This window comes from Martes martes (genome assembly GCF_963455335.1).
Source record: "Martes martes genome assembly, chromosome: 11".
NCBI classification, from domain to species: domain Eukaryota; kingdom Metazoa; phylum Chordata; class Mammalia; order Carnivora; family Mustelidae; genus Martes; species Martes martes.
Window position 1 is genome coordinate 99,109,365 of NC_137899.1, and position 16,784 is coordinate 99,126,148.

Here is a 16,784-nt window from a genome sequence, read left to right on the forward strand (position 1 = left end):
CCGTGCGTGCGCCCTGCCGCCCGCCCGCGGGGCTGCGTGCTCTCCGCGCCCCAGCCCTCCGCGCCCCAGCCCTCCGCGCCCCAGCCCTCCGCGCCCCAGCCCTCCGCGCCCCAGCCCTCCGCGCCCCAGCCCTCCGCGCGAGCTGACAGGCGGCCGGGAGCCCCTCCGAGTCACGCCGCCCGGCGGCGCGCGGAGCGCTCGCCCGCAGTGCCACCGGCAGCACCGCCGAGCCGGCGCTCTCCCCTCCGCGCCTGCAGCCCCCGCTCCTCTCCTCTGCCTCCGCGTCCTGTGGTGATTTCCACCCCCCCCTCCCCGGAGGGAGAGGGCGGGGCAGGTCCCCTCCTCGGCTCCCCCTCCCTTCCCTTCTCGGTTTGAATTTCTTCCCCCTGGCATTTCACTGGCTCCCGGAGCGAGAGGCAGGAGCCGCGCGGAGGGAAGAGGAAGGCTGCGCCTCCCCCGCGGCTCCCAGCCCGGCCGAACTGGAGCCTGCAGGGGTGCGGGGAGAAGAGGACGCAGCGGGAGGGGCCCGGCTCTCTCCCGCGCCGCGCGCAGCCCACCTCCCCGGGAGAAGCCCACGGAGAGACGCGCGGCGTCTCCGCCACGAGCTCTCGGAGTCCCGCGAGCCGGCCGGCCGAGGATGGTGGCGGCTCCGCGAGCCGGCTGCGGGGCAGCGCTGTCGCTCTGGATGGTCAGCAGCCTCCTCTGCAGAGCCTGGACGGCCCCGGCCGCGTCCCGTAAGTAGCCCCCCGCGAGCGCGCGCCGCGCCCCGGCGGCTCCGGTGCCGCATTGAGGTGCCACCCCGGGGGGGGCAAGTCTGAGGCGCCTTCGCGGTTCTGGCCCCCGAGGCGTGCGGGTGTCTCCGCCGTCACGCACCGACCGCCACTGCAGCACCGAAACTCCGAGCCCCGCGCTCCCGGCGCCGGGTGGTGGCGGGGGGGGGACAGGGCTCCGGAGGCTGGTGATGTTTCTGGAAAGTTGTTCTGGGTCCTGGAGGTGCGTCGGCGACTGCTCGGGTGGAGGGAGTCGTGGGGATGACAGTCTTAGGAGTTAGTCTCCGACTTCGGTGTGTTGGTCGTGGAGGGAGTTCGTGGCGTTTGGCTTAGGTAGGTCAGTGAGAGAAAAGTGAAGACCAGGGCCAAAATAAGTTTCTTATTTTTATTGACGGTTTTAACTTCAATGAGCACGGATTTGGGGATGGAAGAGGGGCAGGTTTTGAGCAGTTTGGGCCCGATGGACTCCTCTTACCCACCCACCCAGCCGCCCCCCAACGACTTGATGGCCATTTAGTCCTTACTTATTGGAATGGGAGGCAGAGAATGCAGCATTGTAACCGAAATTGCTCTGATTCTTTGACAGTTCGCTATAATGCAGTCTAGGGCTCGGGACAGGCTGGGCACACCGTCAGCGTTGTAGTAATGAACGCGTTTCTTAAGAGTTCTCAGGGAAAGGACGCTGCTCAATATGTTTAAGTCTTTGTGTTTCAGCCAGCTTTTTTGAAAAGAAAAGGTGGCTCGTGGTTTCCTGTGGTTAGCAAGAGGAGAAAGACAGAGAAGATTCCAGCCCATCTTCTGAATTGCTTTAGAAGTGCAGAGTGTGCACGTAGAGAGGAAATGCCTAGTCGCTCCTTTGGTTCACAAAGAGTTAAACACTAGAGAGATTGCCTATGGGAATCTTAGGGTAATATTCCTAAGCACGTAGTGCTTGTTTATGAGAATGAGTTACTTATTAAAGAAGAATCGTGGAGATTTTAGTGTGAAAATAACTGTTTTCCATTTTAGAAAAAAAAAAAAAAGTTTCGTGTTTTCCAGAATTCATTGTATGTGTATTCCTATCTCTGTTCATGAGATCTTGAGATGCCTCGATGCATCTTAACCTTTAAGTTAATATCGATGTTCTGATTCCAGGGTAGAAATACTAATAAGAATAACCATTGAAAAAAGGACTTTATAAGTCGTGCTAAAGACTCTACTACGTAGTAATGTGATGTGATGAAGCAGTATTCCAGTTTTGATATATTTTCCCACGTATGGTATTTGTTTCTCTTTTCTAGCAAGATAGGAAGTCACTAAGTGGCAGTTTGTAATGGACTTGAGAAAAAATTTATAGCTTTTTCACAAGCGGATTAAACCACCAAAAAGTGATATGTTATTAATATGTGTATGTGTCGGTTTTATATATTTAAACAGAAATTATGAAGACACAATGCTCAGTATTAATATTTATGTAAATACATAACTATATCCTGAGAAAAGTAATCTGATGAAATTTCAATTTCCATTTCAAGATCTGGTCATATAGAACTAATTGCCACTCTTTTCAGAAATTGAATTCATTATAAATTAAATTAATTATATTCATTGTTTAAAGACCCTCATATCCAGGATTTTTCTTGGGTTTTATATTGCATCTTTTTGTATACTCTAATGATAATGGATCCATCTGAAACACTTGCCATGTATCAAGAATTAATAGCATACATGCGGCCACTGGGTTAATGCATTTTAAGAATAGAAAAGTTGTTTCAGAAACATATTCATAGTTTTTGCAACTTAGAATTTGGTGATGGGGAAGAGCCGAGAATATTACTTTTAAGATAGGTAATACTTACATTTGATTAAGATTTATTAGCTCTTATTCTTTATTGTTTAAATATCTAAAATGGCTTAACTAAGATGACTTTTTATTTCATTTGAGTATAAATTGTGTGACTAAAACCCGGTTTCCCTGCATCCTGAAATCAATTAAATAAGAATGATGTAGACTTTATTGATTAGAATAAGCTTCATATAATCAGTGCTTTAAAATTTAATTATAAAATTAAATTATAATTTTACACTTAATGAAAGTGTTTATATTATACATGATTCTGAAAAAGAATGATAGTTATATTCTTAATACTGAAAACACTTAGAGGAGAAAAAAATGGTAACTACATGAATCTAAGATAATGAACAACTCAACCAGGAGAGGTCATCACAAGACAAAAAGTAGCATGAAAATCTAAAAGTAATGTTTTTATTTGGTACTCATTTAAGAAAAAATATGATGACTATGCTAAAACTTTCTGTCCCTAAATAACTTTATAACATGACGGACATTTCTAGAAGATGTAGTTGATATTTTTTCATTTGATAACAGTACCATTTTAAATATATATTTGCTTCTGGCTTATTTCTTTTTTTCTGTTATTGAAATGCATATTGAAATGGTGTTACTGTTAATACGATGTTTTTTACAACTAGACTAAAACTAAAGAAGCTCATTTCTGGGACTAAATAGAAATAGAATCTAATTGCATAACAGTGCAGATGAGCGGCTGCTGAGCTGATGGAGTCCTATAACCTCCCTTCTTGTGAATACATATATACAGGATGCACATGTGAAGTTTAAGTAGGAGATTTAACTCTGGGAAGTTGCACTCATTTGAACATATTTGAAAGATGCGGACAGTGCAGTTCTAAATGATGAAGAGTTTGAGCTAGCATTTAATGAATTTAACTTACTCTTAAAGTATCTTAAATTTTGACTTAAATAGTGCTTTCTGATAAAGTTCACTTTATGCTATTTTGTATTATTTTGTATACACATTAAACTATGATTGCACTGACCGTCACATTTGAACAATTTTGATCAAATACAAGTATGTTTCTGCATATATAATCATATATAAATACAAATGTACATAAATATACACATATATATAGTAAAATCCTTTAGATATATGTTACATAAAGTATGTTTAATATAGTGTATATACTATATATTTATTCTATGTAATATATGTGTATATTTATATATTTTCTTACGTGTCTTTCAAGGAGTTAAACCCGCTTAGAATTTTATAGATAGGTCTTTTCGTGTGCAATTATTTCAAGTAACTAATGCAGCAATATCAAAACAGTAGTATATTGATCTGTTTCTTTTCCAATTCATATACCACTCTAAAATGTTATCTTTGAAATAATTGAAGTAAATGTAAACTATATAAATAAATACAAAAGCAAATGCTATTAGTTTACACTGAGCTTAAACATAATAATTAGCTTGTCTTAATAAAATAAATTTTAATTTAAAAAATGCTTTAGGCCAGCAAAATTCATCGGCTGATAAGAGGCAGTACATTATTTACTCAAACCAAAAAGAGTGTTATTTACTTATAGAAGAGAACTGCATAATCCTGATTTCTTTGTAGGTACTGATATTTAGGGAACAGGAATTTTTGCCAAAATTTTCTCCATTAACATTGATGTTTGGCAAAATTGGCTAAAAAAAGGAATCCACAAATTCAATATAGGCTTTTATTAACTTTTATACAGTTAAAAGCATACAACATATCATTTTGAGATAAATAACATCGAAGTTGTTTGATGCACATTATATTTTTATAATCACATTTCTACTTTCATTCTAATTTGGAGGATATTTCAAATTCTATGACTTTTTTAAGATTTTAAATCACTTGTCTTAATTATAAATTCTTCCAGAGTAAATGCCAATAAGTCTCTAAAAGTGAACTAATAAGTCTTCTTGTCTGATATATCCTTTTTATGACTGAAATATAAAGGGCATTTGATATCCATCCCCTTATCTTGCCACTTTTTTTAATATTTAAAAAAAGATTATATTTGTTGAAAACAATGTATAGGATAAGGAGACATTCTAAGCTCAGAAACTCTTAACTCATCGTATCTAGTGTATGATTATCTTAATAGTATTAAAATTCTTCGTGTTTTTGTGGTGACCGATGTTGATAGGATGAAGAAATAAAACATGTAATTTGAAAATTTTCCTATATTTAATTGATTTAAGAACTGCTTTTGTCATTTATTGCGACTTGTGAAGTTAAAGAAGAGAGTACATAATTTAAATCTAGAAACTACAGTGTTAGGGAAATAAAGGATGTCATATTTCTATGTGTATTGGTATCTGAAATTGAATGTTATCAGTATTTCTAGAGGAATACATATCTTGAGATAAGTAGCTATTAGCAAAATAAGACATTTTATAATGTAATATTTGGCCATTGAAAGAAATTGTGTTTATTTTTGTCATTTTAATGTACAAATAATAATGAAATGATCTTCATATAGAGAACATTCCAAATGAGAAACTTAGAATCTGGACAGAATGATAAGTTCAAACATTGGATCTCCCCATCTCCCGGGATCTGTAGAACTTGTATGTTTTAGTTCTGACCAACTAAAGATGTTGGGATATAGAGGTGCTACCTCTTTTTCCAACCTAATGTTTTCTTTTATGTGGAGGAAAGTCCACTTGTAACATTCTCAGCCTCTATCTCTGTAGTTTGCTCCTTCCTTCTCTGTTAAGTGGAGGGACTTGCCTGCCAGGTGACTTTGGGTTAAGGACCTAGCATAGCTAAGCACCTCCTTCTTCCTTCCAAGCTGCCTGACAAAGGTATAGATGCTAACTGGAAGACATCTAAGAGTAGGTTATGCCTCTGCAGTTATGTGTGTGATAAATGGAAAGCCTTATGGTGTTTTGGTTCTTCGTATGGCTGGAAAGTTTGTTTAATTTCAGAATTAAGCTTAATGCAGCCCATTGTTGCTACACAGCTAAGCCCTATTCAGCAATTATTATGTAAAGGGTGATATTTGCTCTCCACCTGTGACTCCTATTCTAATCTAGAACTCAGGCAGAAAAGAGAGTGCAATTCATTGTGCCCTGTCAAACCCAAAGGTATTAAAATGCGAGTAATAAGCTTATTTAGCACTGAACTAAATGAGCATGAGAATATTTTGCATGTTTTAAAAACCAACAATGAAATAACACTCATTTTTCCCTTTGATGTTGAGTTGGAGAGTCAAACTTATTCTAACCATGACCTCCCAGAGCCCCTCCCCCATTCATTCATTCACTTATGCATATTTCTGTTATTAGTGATATTTATTTTAGAAAGACTTTTGGAATACCATTTCTTTACCTGTGGTCAATAACATTACCATTTTAAATGCATCTTGTTTCTGGACTTAAGTGGCTGCATGTTCAACTGAACCTTACCTGTTTAAGTATCAGGGAATTTGACAGACCTTGAGTCGATAGCTTCCTTATGTCCATGTTCCTTCTGCACAATCATGAAGAGTTAGACATCGTGGGTCAGTTATTCTTTAAAAAAAAAAAAAGTCATTAGCACTTTGAAAACAAAATTGATAATTTCCTCAATTGTAAATTTTGATAAAAAGACTCTTATAGTCTTATTTAATTCATTTTGGGGGTAGACTATTCATAAAAACAGCTTGGAGTAACTGATTTTTTTATAGCTCTCCAGATTTTAAAACCTCCCATGATAGTAGGAAATCTGGAAATAAAGATGTATTCGTTGACTTTGAGTTTGCTTGCTGAAGATATCATATTTTTGGTATACAGTAAAAGTGCTGAAGGAGTATAGAAGAGCTCCTAAGGGCCATATTCTACATTTTACTTATGATTTAAGTTTGTTTGAAATATCCTTGCAAACATGCATAGTGATATATCCTTTAATGTTTTCATGTTTAGGAAGGAGGTAAAACTAGTTTCTGGGAATACATTTACCAGGAAAAATGATCCCCAAACATATATTAAGTTCTCTTTCCCTTGGAATGGTGGTCTTAGTGGTCTGGGAATGTGAATTATAGAGAGTGTCAGGGGAGATGCGACCTGCACACTGTTAGATTCCCTAAATCTCTGTAGTGTGGTGCATCTACACTGCAATCAAGTTATATAAAGTTTAATTAAATTCAGCAAGGATTTGCTCACTTCTGTGCATTAGATGTCATGTCAAAAACGCGTGTAAAAAGAAAAACTCTGCCTTGGCTCCTAATTTTCTACTAACTACTATTACGATGTCAGCTATGTCATTCGATTATATTATTCTTTCAAAGGAATACAAGGAAAAAGTAAATACATACATGCTGAATTAATAAAACAGCTTATTATGTGGTGAAATATCATGATTTGCCAAAGGAAATAATACACTTACCTCTAAGAATATTCTTGTAAAACAGAAGGTCCTTGTTACTTGTAAATCATATAGACTCAAATGGTTATGTTGAACTTCCATAAAACATATGTTGATTAACTTGCATCACACTGTTACCTCATATTACTGGGAAGACACCTCTTTTTTTTTTTTTTTAAAGATTTTATTTATTTATTTGACACAAAGAGATCACAAGTAGGCAGAGAGGCAGGCAGAGAGAGAGGGGGAAGCAGGCTCCCCGCTGAGCAGAGAGCCTGGCGCGGGGCTCGATCCCAGGACCCCGGGATCATGACCCGAGCCAAAGGCAGAGGCTTCAACCCACTGAGCCACCCAGGCGCCCCGGGAAGATACCTCTTAATGAGAATCAAATTATTAAGTAAACTTATAAGTAAAAATTTACCTTCATATACTTCATATTTTTTTCTGGGTATTGGGCAAAATATAGGAACAGAAGAACTACATGTGAAAAAATTTCAGCCTAATTATGTCACATGGCAAAAAATGTATTTAAGAGTATCATTGGTTTAGAAGTTTTTGGTTACACATTAACAATGGTCTATGCATCATTAAATTCCTTAATTGCTAATAAATTTTAGTTCAAAATTTATAGATTTATGTAATGTATATGAAACAGTTTTGGTTCAAACAAAAATTAATATGTCTGGAAAATCATGTGTGAATATCAATTTTTCTCAGATGATTAAGTGAATATGATAAAATTAATTATTTAACATATTAGCCGATCTAAGAACACATAATCCTTTTTTTTTTTTTTTTTTCGGTGTGCCCAGAGGCACGATAACCCAGGAGTCTGGTGCCACCATCAAGGCAAATGTTAATCTAGCATGACATTTTTTTTTCTCAGGGAGTCTGAATATGGCCATAAAATCATATCTCCTTCAACACATTGTGCCAGATAACTGTGCATAATCTCATGAGATTTGATCTATATGTTAAAACTTTTTTTTATACTCAGCTTCTATAAACCATCACTAGAAGTCTTCAGCTGACTTTTGTTAGTGCTGAAACATAGTCTTCACTTAAACCCCTTGATTAATAATCAGTGTTCTCATATGAAAAGAATACTTAGGAGAATTTATTCCTGCCTCCCAGTAGAATTTTTTAATGATGAGATTTCCAAAAATAAAATTTCATCATGCCTCATGTGCATCTGTAGTGTATGTGAATTTTATTCAGATACCTTAACCTAAGGAGGTAAGGGTCTCGTGGCTAGTTTAAAGCAGATGCTAGTACTGTGTGTTACGTTTTTTGGCTGTCTGGAGTATGGGATTAAGAATAACCATTTTATTATGTCAGTTGACAAGCATAATACTGTGTCCAGGGATACAGATGAACCATATTGGGTATTTACGTTGCTTCCACTATTAAGAATGCAAAAACAAATAGCTTCATTCAGATATTTATACACTGATGTCTTCCTTTGTGGGGAATCTTTGTCAAAGACCGGGATCAAGGAGTTTATGTATCTTTTCTTTAATGAACATTTCCTGACTGAGCTCCATACATCTGTTATGACTCATGTGTTCACCACCAATGAATGAGCATCCTTTTCTAGAACTCCAGGCATCAGTAGACAGCATTATACTTTCACAAATTTTTTGCCCTTTGATAGGAATGGTGTTTGTTGAGTGTTGACTTCAGGTCAGGAGCTACTCTTAAGATGCATTAACTCAGGGCACCTGGGTGGCTCAGTGGGTTAAGCCTCTGCCTTTGGCTCAGGTCCTGATCTCATGGTGCTGGGTTCGAGTCCCGCATTGGGCTCTCTGCTCAGTGGGGAGCCTGCTTCCTCCTCTCTCTGCCTGCCTCTCTGCCTACTTGTGATCTCTCTGTCAAATAAATAAATAAAATCTTAAAAAAAAGATGCATTAACTCTTCTAGTCCTTAGAACAGTGCTCCAATTGGCAGGTAAGAAAAGTGGGCAGACAGAGAAGTTAAGCGATTAGGCAGGTCGCCCATACGATCTATCCCAGCGGCCTGTGCTCTTGGCCATGGCGCCACAGGCTGAGTGAGAAATACTGTGCCATTGATTACCAGTTCTCTGCCTAATATTGAATTTCAGCTTGCATCGAGGCAACATTTTAAGGTTAATTAACTGCTTGTGTAGAGCTATAGTAACAAAAACCTGTTATTCTAATGTTTCTATTTCAATGATAATAACGTTAAATAATAATACATATGTCATTTATGTTCTTCCTCATCATAATAAAGTGATTTTGCAGTGTAATTCTGTCTTTTGGTACTGTTAGCATACATTAATAGTCACGTGGTGAAAATATTTATTTAAAGCTATGTAAAACATTTCTGGAAATGCTTTGTCAGATATGACTAAAAGCTTTTCAAAATAGGTTATAAGGAAATTTTGCTGTCTGTATCCAGAAGCATAAATATTATTGCCATTACTGAGTTTAAATGATGATACCCCTGTAATCTAGAACCATTATTTTCAGTATCAGTTTCATGTGATGTCTAAACTGTAAAGCTTTTCTTGAGAGTCTTGTTGAGAGGAAAGCTTTGACTTTAATGGCAGTGGGGAAGTATTCATCTCAAAAATACTTGTCATTTCTAATGCTTAAATATTTCTTGTATCTGTTCCCTGCTCTCATTCCCATCACCGCAGCTCTCGTGCTGATTTTCAGCATTTCCTCCCTAGACGTTATGTTGGTAACCTCCAGGAATGCCCCTTGCTTCCAGTTCTCTTCTAGTTGACCCTTGATGACACACATCTTCTCATCATAGCCGACTTCCCTGGTTCTTGCCTATCCCTTTGACGTGATCTCCCCTGGCCCACCATGTGCACCCCATGACCTCCCCATACTGAAATCCTGGCATTTCCTCCTGTACAACACGCTGTTCCCAGTCACGTTTCTCTTATGTGTCCTCACTTCCATTCTCTCCTTCTGGAACCCCTTTTTCTATTCCATCTATGCTGATTTAGGGGAAACTCATTTATGGTGCAAGCCTCAGAACTCTGGAGCATATGGGAGATGCTATCACCTCCCTTTGGTGATGTGGTATCATCACAAGTAAAATTCTAGGAAAATAATAAGTCTTTTTTTTTTTTTTTTCCTTTTTTGCTATCTGGACTGACAAGGAGTGATGACAAATAATGCAAGTCATCTTCAATTATCTGATGATAGAGTGAGAAATTATCCTGAATGACTGACAATAGAAGAAAGGCAAGAAATCTACTCTGAAAGGATAAAACACAGATACTTGCCGTCATTTATACATGAATATTAATCAGTTGTTTCAAGGGAACTAATGAAACCATGCCTTGAGAACTCTGTAATTTCCCAAACCTTTTTCCTGCATGGCTCTATTTTGCAGCATTTTCTGTACTTCACTTAAACCATATCATTGGTCAGACTCCTTAGAAGTCAAGGCTGACTGCCCTTTTCAAAACACGTTTTTCAAAGAAATACCTGTAATCTGCATGCAAATCAAAGACAGGTGTCAACAAAATAATTATTGTGCCTAACAGGTACTTGAAATAGAGTGCTTAAGATGTCAGAAAATCTTGTAAATGATAGAGGTAGTTGTAGAGAAAGTTGATAATTATATATATTTAGTGTATAATAATCTTAGCATATTAGTTGATTTTGTCAAAGTTGGTATGGAATGTCAGTGAATTTCATTTTGATTTTTAATATAACAAAAATATCCTTTGGCAAGTACAAAAATAGGCACTTATATTTTGTTTATACTTTAACTCCCTTCATCCCTACATTGGAAACTTTGTTCATGCTGTACCGTAACTTTAAATTATCCCCCAGACTATCACATCCTTTTCTTTTCAAAGCTCTCCATTCCTGTGAAGGCTGTTCCCAACTGTATATCTTTCACTGTGACTCCCCCTAGCTTTGCCTATTAATAACAGAAGTTATTCCCTTACTCCCTTTTCTCTTACCCTCATGGTCACAGCCTACATTTTTTACTTAGGTTAACAGGTATAAAGGTGTGGTTGTATTAAAGAAACTAGACTTCTGTAATCATCTTTTCTTTTACCAGGCACTGTACTAGTTGCATTGAACTCGCTGCATAAAATTAGTCAATTACCTCTTTGCTAGAAAACGCAAAGCATCAGGATGCTCAAAAACTTGAAAGCTCACTGGTTTCGTTTTTTTATGTAGTTCTTACTTTTATCAAGTTCTACTGACACAAAATCTACATCCTCACAAATTCTGGCCATTAGCTGTAGTTGGGCTTTTAAGGTAATAAAAGCTTAATATTTACCTGATATTCTACTGCCATATAATATTTGGATACAGATACCATAGTATGATTAAATATAATTTTAATATTAATCACTGTTTTTATAGATGGCTAATTAATATGTTGAAGATGAATATGTCCATTAAGAGAAAAGACTGTTCATGAGCAGCATTAAATAAATATAATCGAATTGAATTGAAATGGGTTAGTTATGTAAGAGCTGTATATAAACTGTGCACATAGCTAGGTTGTAGCTAAAAGTACAGCTGTCTTTTCTTAGTTGTATTTTTATAGCAAAAAGCTATAAATCAGAAGTAATCAAAAGTAATATGATTTTAATATAATATTCGTTATAATAAAGTTTCTCTCGAAAGGTAATCATCATATTATAAGAATACTGCCTGAGAACTGACATGTCTGTATGAATCAAAACAAAAATGATTATTTCAGAGGACTGTCATTCAAAAGGAACAGGGATATTAAAATTATTTTAAAGGGTAGTTTGAACCTATTTGCTCAATGTGAAAGGCAACACATTCTTGAATTATCTGTTCTTTGCCCAAAGTATATTATGAGTGTATAACTGCAATTTGATTAGTTTTCATATGGTGAAGAACATGGCTTCATGTTATGTAATTACTGTATATGATCATCTGAGGCATTTAGTTTTACAGAGATTATATAATCACCCAAAATATAAATTCTGGAATTTAAAATGTGTTATTCCAGCACATTTTTAGATCATACCTGGTAAAATTGGAGTACCACATCCACTTTTATTTTTTATTTTTATTTTTTTAAAAGATTTTTATTTATTTATTTGACACACAGAGAGAGATCACAAGTAGGCAGAGCAGCAGGCAGAGAGAGGGGGAAGCAGGCTCCCTGCTGAGCAGAGAGCCCGACGTGGGGCTCGATCCCAGGACCCTGAGATCACGACCCAAGCCGAAGGCAGAGGTCAAACCCACTGAGCCACTCAGGCGCCCCCCACATCCACTTTTAAAAAGAGATTTCAGAATCTCGTAAATAAAAATGACATTGTTCTTTTATCAAATTGGCGCCCATAGAGCTTTTTGAAAAAGGCTCTCAGATCTGTTGTTTGTTCATTTATATGTCTATAATTACAGTATTTAGAGCATCTCACACTGTGTTTGTTTCTACATATTGAACTTTCAAATGACAGATGCACCAGTGCCAAAGCAACAGAGGTTTCTGCCTTCCTGAAGTTGACAATAGTTGGGACAACAGTTGCCTAAGAAATTGTGAAAGTTGGACTACTCAGAAGCATGCTAAAGATCAGTATGTTTGGGAAAAATTAGTGACCTGGGTCCGGAGCTAAAATGATTTCTCATTATTTTATTTACTGTAGTATTCTATGCTTCCGCATAACACATTAAGTTTCCAAAACTTTAGTTGGGAAAAAATGCCACTCAATAATTTGCTTCTGTAAGTCACACATCCTCTGCAGGGTCTCTTAACTCTTATTTCAAAATTATTTTAACTGTAATATTTCACCCTAGTATGTTACCTCAAATCTCCCTTATATTTATTGGGCATGTTAAAATTTAAATTAAAATTATAAATCATCTCTGTTGGTCCAGGAGTAAATTTATCAGCAGGTGATTAAGGTCCTTCCCATTATGACATTTTAGCTGAAACTTAAAGGATAAGAAGGAAGTATCCAAGAAAAGAGAAGGGGAGGAATGTTCCAACCAGAAGATGACAGCTATACAATTCTGACATTGGCTAAGTTTAGACTTCACTCTGCTGGTGAGGTATCAGGTTGTTTTGGAATAAGTCTTTTATAAAACATGTAAAAAGAAAGTTTTGGAAGAGTAAAGGCACTGCTTCATATTTTATCAGCAAATAGAAAATAAGTCTTTGTTGGTTGAAAATACAGACAATAAGTATTTATTGTCATTAAACACAGAATAACTTATGTTTTACCAGTTTTGTTAAAAAAAAGCATTGAAGAAACCTTACATTCCATGGATGAACTTTACAATGTAGCAAGTCAACTGTCTAGAATAAAAAGTGTCTGAATTGCAGCACATAGGGTGCACAACATAGATTTGGGTGTAGGGTGGGGATAAGTGTTTTCCTAAAAATTGCTATTTTGTTTAATTTATTTTTTAAAAGATTTTATTTATTTGAGAGAGAGCGAGAGAGCGCGCGCACGCACGAGAAGGGAGAAGGTCAGAGGGAGAAGCAGACTCCCCGTGGAGCTGGGAGCCCGATGTGGGACTCCATCCGGGAACTCCAGGATCGTGACCTGAGCCGAAGGCAGTGGCCTAACCAACTGAGCCACCCAGGCAACCCAAAAGTTGCTATTTTAAAGTCCTTGAAAGATTTTGGAAAATTTTGTTTATTTCTGTTTTGTTTTTTGTTTCTTTGTAGGTGTCTTTGATCATATGGACTAAAAGTAGTTGTGGTCTATTTAGGTCTATTTAGGTTCCACCTAAAATGGCAAATTTGGTTAGTCAAACTTCACAAAAGAAACAAAGCATCAGAATAGTATATGCGAGGGTTTTATGTATATGTTTATTTATTATCCGTGGCTGGATGTCTCTAGTTTCAAAGCCAATCTCCACCCACCTGTTCCACCCACCCACCTCCCCTCTGGTAACCATCAGTTTTTTCTCTATAGTCAATAGTCTGTTTCTTGGTTTGTCTCTGTCCCTCTTTTTTTATTCCTTTGTTCATTTGTTCTGTTCCTTAGATTACACATATGGATGAAGTCGTATGGTTGACCTATTTCGCTTAGCAGCATACTGTGTTGCTCCATCCATGTTACTGCAAATGGCGAGATTCTATTATTTTTTTATGGCAAAATAATATTCCTGTGTGTGTGTGTGTGTGTGTGTACACGCATACCACTTCTTCTTTATCCATTCATCTATTGATGGACGCTTGGACTGCTTCCTTAATTTGGCTCTTGTAGATGATGCTGCAGTAAACATGGGGATGCATATATCCTTTCAAATTAGTGTTTTATATTCTTTGGGTAAATACCTGGTAGTGTGATTATTGTATCGTAGGGTAGTTCTATTTTTAACTTTCTGAGGCACCTCCATACTGTTCTTCAGAGCGGCTGTGCCAGTTTGCATTCCCACCAACAGTGCAAACAGTTTTCTCCACATCCTTTCCAACACTTGTTGTTTCTTCTGTTGTTGATTTTAGTCATTCTGACATGTGCGATGTGATATCTCATTGTACTTTTGATTTGCATTTCCCGGATGATAAGTGATGTTGAGCATCTTTTCATGTGTCTGTGGGGCATCTGAATGTCTTCTTTGGAGAAATGTCTGTTCATGTCTCAGACATTTATTTTATAATGTAGTTGGGAAGCTGAGACTTATATTTGGAAAAATTAGCAAAGTTAAGACTGGAATATTATCTAATTTCCACATAATATATATGTTAATGGTTAAAAAATGAGCTAATGATATAGTTTAAATGTATTGACTTAATTGAAAGAAGTAATACATATGCAATCTATATTATTTAGAATTTTTTATTAATGTGTAACAATGTATATTTAATGTATTCTATACACAAAGATGTTAATATTTGAGTCATTTATTTCAAAAGTAAATAAATGTTAAAAAGTGTGACGAAATTATTAGAACAGCACAAAATTATTTAGTGGAGCCTCTCTTACAATGTAATAGGTATTCAATTACCTTATTCACAAATGTTTCTGGAAAACCACAACATTTGCAAATTAGAGAGCTTGTGGGCATGAGGAACATATCCAAAAGTGTAAACATTTTTACTCTTAACTTTTCAGCCATATGTGCAGATGGTATAAAGCTTGTTTTCTGAAATATGATGGAAAGTATAAAAAGAAATTTGACAATTTTTTTCATTTTTGAATTTGACTATCCAAATAACTGGAAATCTGGGAAATCAAACAGTGAATATTGTTTTAAGTCCCTGAGAATCAGTGTCCAGGATTGTTGGGGGTTCAGCTGAAATTGTTTATAAACTTTTTTTGTTTTATTAATGAAAATGTTTGAGTGTCTATTAAAAATTGATCACTGTGCTAAGCTCTGAAGATTACAAAACAGACTTAGAACACAGGGTCTTTGTCCTAAAGAGTTTTACAATCTCCAAGAAGGTAGAAAATATTTATAATATAAATTTTAATAAAAGCAACTTTACCTATAATAAAAGCTATGTGATTTCCCTGCAAAGAAGACCCAGGCAAAATTAGCAATTACATTTTGCTACATAGATAATGAAGGCATGAATTGTAAAACGATAGGATCATAAACATGATGGAGAAAGTTGGTCACTGGAAAATTATATTCAGAGGCATAGTCTAGGTCCCTCTCAGTGGTTCCTAGTGAGTTCTTGTTGTTCTATATTCTGGGGCTCAGAAGACCCCTCAGGCCCATTTATTAGACTATACTGGGCTCTGCTTTGCAGCCAGACTGAGCTGGTCAATGACTTTATTTATCAGTTCCTGTCTGAGATTGGCAAAGTATATTTATCTTCACAGTTTCCAAATTCCTGGCCATGAAGACTTAAAGACTCAGGATATAGTCAGTGAATCTGCAAAACGTTTATTTCTTCCCCTTCTGAAATTTTGAATATTCTTTTCAGTAAAGGGAGGAGGACTTACACATTCACTTTTCCTAAAAGTGAAAAACTTTTAGAAAAACTTTTTCTAGGGCGCCTTGGTGGCTCAGTTGGTTAAGTGACAGCCTTAGGCTAAGGTCACGATCCTGGAGTTCCAGGATGGAGTCCCACATCATGCTCCTTGCTCAGTAGGAAATCTGCTTCTCCCTCTGACCTCCACCTCTCATGCTGTCTCACTCCCTCTCTTTTTTTTTTTTTTTTAAAGATTTTATTCATTTATTTGACAGAGATCACAAGTAGACAGAGAGGCAGGCAGAGAGAGAGGAAGGGAAGCAGGCTCCCCACTGAGCAGAGAGCCAGATGCGGGGCTCGATCCCAGGACCCTGGGACCACGACCTGAGCTGAAGGCAGAGGCTTTAACCCACTGAGCCACCCAGGCGCCCCCTCACTCCCTCTCTTAAATAAATAAATAAAAATCTTTAAAACAAACAAACCAAAAAAACTTTTTTCTAAAGAATTTCCTCTCACAGTTTACTATGCTGTAATTTTCTTTCTTTTTAAAAGATTTTTATTTATTTATTTGACAGGCAGAGATCACAAGAAGGCAGAGAGACAGGCAGAGAGAGAGGAGGAAGGAGGCTCTCTGCTGAGCAGAGCCCGATGCGGGGCTCGATCCCAGGACCCTGGGATCATGACCTGAGCTGAAAGCAGAGGCTTTAACCCACTGAGCCACCCAGGCGCCCCTATGCTGTAATTTTCTTATTTCATGTGTTCTCTCTACTCCTATCCAACAGGAAGTTAGATAGGGTGAGGTAGAAGGAAACTTGATGATACTAGTGAGAGAAATCACTAGTTCTGATCTATTCAAATAATAAAAATTAGCAGTAAGAGAAAACATTCATGACTCTTTTATATAAAATTTTTTTTTACAAGACCTTGTGATATTTGGCATAAAGAAATTAAATGCTGCTTTCACTCCAAATATTAAATT

General features: G+C 37.4%; 1 protein-coding gene across 1 annotated transcript in view; it reads left to right on the forward strand.

Annotated features, from left to right (window-relative positions):
- Positions 1-637: 637 nt before the first annotated feature.
- Positions 638-16,784, forward strand: part of CNTNAP2 (contactin associated protein 2) — a gene marked incomplete at both ends in the record, with an annotated part of 1,866,690 nt that continues 1,850,543 nt past the window's right edge. The window contains 1 exon segment of the mRNA XM_080819035.1: positions 638-734. Coding sequence (XP_080675161.1) covers positions 638-734 — 97 coding nt within the window.